The sequence below is a fragment of the Bos indicus genome, chromosome 21 (genome assembly GCF_029378745.1).
Source record: "Bos indicus isolate NIAB-ARS_2022 breed Sahiwal x Tharparkar chromosome 21, NIAB-ARS_B.indTharparkar_mat_pri_1.0, whole genome shotgun sequence".
Lineage (NCBI taxonomy): Eukaryota > Metazoa > Chordata > Mammalia > Artiodactyla > Bovidae > Bos > Bos indicus.
This window is the reverse complement of record NC_091780.1, coordinates 42,139,942-42,147,040: the sequence shown is the minus strand read 5'-3', so window position 1 is coordinate 42,147,040 and position 7,099 is coordinate 42,139,942. Positions and strand designations below refer to the sequence as shown.

The window sequence follows — 7,099 nt, the reverse complement described above, 5'->3', positions numbered from 1 at the left end:
TTGCATCTACAGTGTTTCTATATTTGATGCTCAAATTCAGATCAGATCAGTCGCTCAGTCGTGTCCGACTCTTTGCGACCCCATGAATCGCAGCACGCCAGGCCTCCCTGTCCATCACCAACTCCCGAAGTTCACTGAGACTCATGTCCATCGAGTCAGTAATGCCATCCAGCCATCTCATCCTCTGGTGTCCCCTTCTCCTCCTGCCCCCAATCCCTCCCAGCATCAGAGTCTTTTCCAATGAGTCAACTCTTCGCATGAGGTGGCCAAAGTACTGGAGTTTCAGCTTTAGCATCAGTCCTTCCAAAGAAATCCCAGGGCTGATCTCCTTCAGAATGGACTGGTTGGATCTCTTTGCAGTCCAAGGGACTCTCAAGAGTCTTCTCCAACACCACAGTTCAAAAGCATCAATTCTTTGGCGCTCAGCCTTCTTCACAGTCCAACTCTCACATCTGATCCTAATTCCTCATACAAAAATAAAGAAAAATATCTGATTTGTATTCTTGCAGAAATATTGTTTGCCATTTTAAAAACATTGCCATTTTGAATATTAATATGGAAAAATTACTATTTTAATTTCCATGTTTAATCATTTCCTTTGCTTCTTTTTTGTTGTCATTTCCAGTTTCTCATTCCAATTATGGACCTGACCAACTCTACTGATTTCCTGCTCAATGACTCTACTTTAATAAGAAACAGAATTCACATTCCAAAGTCTGCCTCAAAAGTGATTGTTGTAGTTCTTTTGTTTATGTCATTTTTAATTGGCACTATCACCAATGGTCTCTATCTATGGGTGCTAAAATTCAAAATGAAAAAGACTGTCAATACTCTCTTATATTTTCATCTCATTCTCTCCTATTTTATTTCAATATTATTTTTGCCATTTTTGGCCATCTCCCACCTTCAAGACAATCACTGGAGCTTTGGAAGGGCCACGTGCAAGATCTTCAACAGCATTTTGTATGCAACAATGTTCGCCTCTGTGTTCTTCCTCTCGGCCATCAGTGTTGATCGTTACCTCCTCACTTTTCACCCGGTGTGGTCACAACTGCATCGAACCCCACGCTGGGCTTCCAGCATCATCTTGGGAGTCTGGATCTTTGCTGCTGCCCTTAGCACGCCCTATGTGGTTTTCAGGGAGACACATGATGACCATAAAGGAACAGTGACCTGCCAAAACAACTATGGTGTGTCTACTGACTGGGAGAGCAAAAAGATGCAAACATTAAGGAAATGGATTCATGTAGCCTGTTTCAGCAGCCGCTTCTTGCTAGGCTTCCTTCTGCCTTTCCTCATCATCACCTTTTGTTATGAAAGAGTAGCCAGAAAGATGAAAGCAAGGGGACTGTTGAAATCCGGCAAGCCCTTCAAAGTCATGATGACAGCCATTGTCTCCTTCTTTGTGTGTTGGATGCCCTATCATGTATACCAAGGCTTACTTCTCACTGAAAACAGATCTCTGTTTTTCCAGCTGACTGTCTTACTCACAGTGATAACTACTACCTTCAATACTGTGTTTTCTCCCACACTCTACCTCTTTATTGGGGAAAACTTCAGAAAAGTTTTCAAGAAGTCTGTCCTTGTTCTTTTTGAGTCAACATTCAGTGAGGATTCCTCGGCAGAAAGGACAGAAAACCTAAATTCAGAAGCTGACATGTAAATTCTGGATCCCAGAGCAAACAGGGGACTCTTAGTCAAAGACATCATCAGTAAAGATACTCAGCTTTTGTATATAATATAGTGTCTATACTAGAGAGACAGCTGGACTGTACTATAGTTAGATTTATGAATATTATAAGGGCTATAAAATGTGGTGGGTAATGTTGAAAATATGATTTTTTTCTTTTTACTTTGTAGTAAAATACATGCAACATATAACACCATTTTTTTTTCATTGTACATTTTGGCGGCATTAAATTCACAGTACTTTGCAATCATCAACACTATCTATTTCCAAAATTTTTAATCACCAGAAAGAGAAACTGTACCCATTAAGCAGTAACTCTTCACTCCCCCTTCCCCCAACCCCTCATACCATCTAATCTGCTTTCTAGTTCTGTGAATTTGCTATCTAGATGTTCTATGTAAGTGAAATCATACAGTATTTCTCCTTTTGCATCTGGCTTATTTAACTTAACATGTTTTCAAGGTTTATCCATGTTGTGACATGTATCAGAACTTCATTCTTTTCATGGCTAAATAATATTCTATTATAGGGTTCCCTGATAACTCAGTTGGTAAACGATCCACCTGCAATGAAGGAGACCCTGGTTCGATTCCCAGGTCGGGAAGATCCACTGGAGAAGGGATAGGCTATCCACTCCAGTATTCTTGGGCTTCCCTTGTGGCTCAGCTGGTATAGTATCCACTTGCAATGCAGGAGACTGGTTTGATCCCTGGGTTGGGAAGATCCCCTAGAGAAGGGAAAGGCTACTCACTCCAGTATTCTGGCCTGGAGAATTCCATGGACTATATTGCCAAGGGGTCGAAAAGAGTCCAACACGACTGAGAGACTTTCACTTCCCTTCACTTCATATGAATATACCACATTATGTTTATCCCTTCTTCTGTTGAGTTGTTTCCACCTTTTGGCTATTGTGAATAATGCTACCACAAACACTAGTGTACAAGTGTCTGAGTCTTTGTTTTTAACTATTTTAAATTATTTTGAATTGCTGGGTTATGTGGCAATTCTTTAAGTTTTAAGGAATTGCCACCTTTTCCACAACAGCTGCACCATGCTGCATTCTCACCAGCAATTTACAAAAGCTTTGGTTTCTCCATACCCTCAGTTCAGTTCAGTTCAGTCGCTCAGTCCTGTCTGACTCTTTGCAAAACCATGGACTGCAGCATGCCAGGCCTCCCTGTCCATCACCAACTCCCAGAGTTTACCCAAACTCATGTCCATTGAGTTGGTGATGCCATCCGACCATCTTATCTTCTGTCGTCCCCCTCTCCTCCCGCCTTCAATCTTTCCCAGCATCAGGGTCTTTTCCAAACAGTCAGTTCTTCGCATCAGGTGCCCAAAGTATTGGAGTTTCACCTTCAATATCAGTCCTTCCAATGAACACTCAGGACTGATCCCCTGTAGGATGGACTGGTTGGATCTCCCTGCAGTCCAAGGGACTCTCAAGAGTCTTCTCCAACACCACAGTTCAAAAGCATCAATTCTTCTGTGCTCAGCTTTCTTTATAGTCCAACTCTCACATCCATACATGACTACTGGAAAAACCATAGCCTTGACTAGATGGACCTTTGTTGGCAAAGTAACGTCTCTGCTTTTTAATATGCTGTCTGGGTTGGTCATAACTTTCCTTCCAAGAAGCATCTTTTAATTTCATGGCTGCAGTCATCATCTGCAGTGATTTTGGAGCCCAAAAAAATAAAGTCTGACACTGTTTCCACTGTTTCCCCATCTATTTCCCATAAAGTGATGGGACCGGATGCCATGATCTTAGTTTTCTGAATGTTGAGCCTTAAGCCAACTTTTTCACTCTCCTCTTTCACTTTCATCAAGAGGCTCTTTAGTTCTTCTTCACTTTCTGCCATAAGGGTGGTGTTATCTGCATATCTGAGGTTATAGATATTTCTCCCAGCAATCTTGATTCCAGCTTATGCTTCATCCAGCCCAACGTTTCTCATGATGTACCCTGCATATAAGTTAAACAAGCAGGGTGACAATATACAGCCTTGACATACTCCTTTTCCTATTTGGAACCAGTCTGTTGTTCCATGCCCAGTTCTAACTATTGCTTCCTGACCTGCATATTGGTTTCTCAAGAGGCAGGTCAGGTGGTCTGGTATTCCCATCTCTTTCAGAATTTTCCACGGTTTATTGTGATCCACACAAAGGCTTTGGCATAGTCAATAAAGCAGAAATAGATGTTTTTCTGGAACTCTCTTGCTTTTTCGATAATCCAGAGGATGTTGGCAATTTGATCTCTGGTTCCTCTGCCTTTTCTGAAACCAGCTTGAACATCAGGAAGTTCACGGTTCACATATTGCTGAAGCCTGGCTTGGAGAACTTTAAGCATTACTTAAATGCTTAAAGAGATGAGTGCAATTGTGCTGGAAAACTCAGCAGTGGCCACAGGACTGGAAAAGGTCAGTTTTCATTCTAATCCCAAAGAAAGGCTGTGCCAAAGAATGCTCAAACTTTTCTCAAACCTTGAGCTATCCAATGCATTTTTCTTATGGAAATGTTTTTCTTAAGCTATGTTAATTAAACTATTTATTTGATTTGGAATTTGCCTTTCTTCAAAATGGTTCCACCTAAAACTAACTTTTTTCTTTTCTCAAACCTTGGGCTGACAATAGCTCAACAAACCAGTATTCATATCAATTGTTTTTTTAAAAAAATATAAATTTATTTATTTTAATTGGAGGCTAATTACTTTACAGTATTGTATTGGTTTTGCCATACATCAACATGAATCCACCACAGGTATACACGTGTTCCCCATCCTGAACCCCCCCCTCCCTCCTCCCTCCCCGTACGATCCCTCTGGATCATCCCAGTGCACCAGCCCCAAGCATCCAGTATCATGCATCGAACCTGGATGGGTGATTCGTTTCATACATGACACTATACATGTTTCAATGCCATTCTCCCAAATCATCCCACCCTCTCCCTCTCCCACAGAGTCCAAAAGACTGTTATATACATCTATGTCTCTTTTGCTGTCTTGCATACAGGGTTATCGTTACCATCTTTCTAAATTCCATATATATGCATTAGTATACTGTATTGGTGTTTTTCTTTCTGGCTTACTTCACTCTGCATAATAGGCTCCAGTTTCATCCACCTCATTAGAACTGATTCAAATGTATTCTTTTTAATGGCTGAGTAATACTCCATTGTGTATATGTACCACAGCTTTCTTATCCATTCAACTGCTAATGGACATCTAGGTTGCTTCCGTGGCTGGGGGGTGACACACCTCACGCCATCCTATCTCAAAAATGCATATTGTGGGAGAGGGGCCTGGTAAAACTCCGTCAGCCTTGAGGTGTCTCTCTTATCCAATTAATAGCTTTCTAACAGATACAAAACAGCTTTCTGAAACTAGTAAAGGAGGCACTCTTTTTTCCCCCTTCTGATGTCTATGTCAGAAGCTTTCTCTCTTTTATACTCTAATAAAACTTTATTATACAAAACCTCTGAGCAATCAAGCCCCATCACTGGCCCCATATTGAATTCCTCTCCTCCAGAGGCCAAGAATCCCAGTGTCTTTCACAGCTCAACAACAACCTTTCAGTAAGGAATGCAGAACTAACAGGCTTTCACCCACTAGAAGAATTCGGGAAACATCAAAAAGAGAGAGGAGACTCCAGTGTACATGTCCTACCAACCTTCCAGAATCCTTCTCACTGGAATCCATCTTGACTGTATGATGCATGTGTCACCAGGAAGGACCTTGAGTCAGAGTGATTGGCCAGAGACAACTCAGAAACTAACTGGATTATCATAAAACCCCAGAAGGCGAGCCACGTGGCAGAGCAGTTCTTCCGGGTTCCGTTACCTCCTGCTTTCCACCAGGGTGTCCTCTCCCAATAAAGTCTCTTGCTTTGTCAGCACATGTGTCTCCTCGAAAAATTCATTTCTGAGATTTAGACCAGAGCCCACTCTCAGGTCCTGGAAGAGGTCCCCCTTCTGCAACAGTACCAATTACTGCTATTGCTACCTCTGGGCCCAAAATGCCAGCAACTAGGTTTCAGTGCAACTGCTACTGCCACCAATGCCACTTCTGCACCTGATCTTGAACCTCCTGTGTCTGAAAGCCCTGCCAACAATGACATCAGGAAAATGGAAGCCCCATGCAGAAGCCCCAAGCACTGTTTATTCACACTGCTCACTTGCAAGCTTAATCTTGCATGTAGCATCTAATCAGCATGCCTGCATCCTAGCTGCAAAGGAGGCTAGGGAACTGATATCTACATGGAAAAAGGATAATGTGGGAATTTCCCCAAATATAAAAGTTATTCAAAAGGTGACCCTGTCCATTGACTTCACCCTAAAAGCTTTTCACAGTGATTAGCCTCAGCAAGAGAAGCAAAACTGCATTCTGCTGAGGAGTGACTGGGAAGTGAGAATCCAGGCTCTAAGAATAGTAACTGTCTTAAATTTAGAAAATTAAGGTGTTCCCCCTCTTTGTGTTAAGGGACTCCTATTAAACGCAAATATACCTTTTAAGAAGGTTATGTTTCATTCACAAGTTAATGTGAATTACTTTAATCAGCTTCACGCCCAGCAGAGTGCAGCTAAATACAGTACTTAGAATATTAGACTTTTGACTGTGGCCCACAGGAAGAGAATCTATCTTTGAAGTTGTAGGTCAAGCCAGGAGCAGATATTGGAGACCCTAAAGGTAACATAACATAACATAACATAACATAACATAACATGCATAGGCGAAAGACTTTGACTATGTGGATCACAACAAACTGGAAAATTCTTAAAGAAATAGGAATACCAGACCACCTTACCTGTCTCCTGAGAAACCTGTATGCAGGTCAAGAAGCAACAGTTAGAACTGGACATACAACAACTGACTAGTTCAAAATTGGGAAAGGAGTACATCAAGGCTATATATTGTCACCCTGCTTATTTAACTTATATTCAGAGTATATCATGCAAAATGCTGGGATGGATGAATCACAAGCTAGAATCAAGATTGCCAGGAGAAATATGAATAACCTCAGATATGCACATGATACCACTCTAATGGTAGAAAGTGAAGAGGAACTAAAGAGCCTCTTGATGAGGGTGAAATAGGAGAATGAAAAGCTGGCTTAAAACTCAACATTCAGAAAACTAAGATCATGGCATCTGGTCCCAACACTTCATGGCAAAAAGATGGGAAAACAATGGAAACAGTGACAGACTTTACTTTTTTGGGTTCTAAAATCACTGTAGATGGTGACTGCAGCCATGAAATTAAAAGATGATTGCTCCATGGGAGAAAAGTTATGACCAACCTAGAGAGCATATTAAAAAGAAGAGACATTATTTTGACAACAAAGGTCCATCTAGTCAAAGCTATGGTTTTTCCAGTAGTCATGTATGGATGTGAGTTGGACTATAAAGAAAGCTGAG

The 7,099-nt window shown here is 41.3% G+C and overlaps 1 protein-coding gene across 1 annotated transcript; it reads left to right on the top strand.

Annotated features, from left to right (window-relative positions):
- Positions 1–640: 640 nt before the first annotated feature.
- On the top strand, positions 641–1,886 carry GPR33 (G protein-coupled receptor 33). Its single transcript, XM_019983302.2, has one exon. It carries the CDS (start codon positions 641–643, stop codon positions 1,661–1,663), a length of 1,023 nt encoding a protein of 340 aa, XP_019838861.2. The 3' UTR covers positions 1,664–1,886.
- The last annotated feature ends 5,213 nt before the right edge of the window (positions 1,887–7,099 follow it).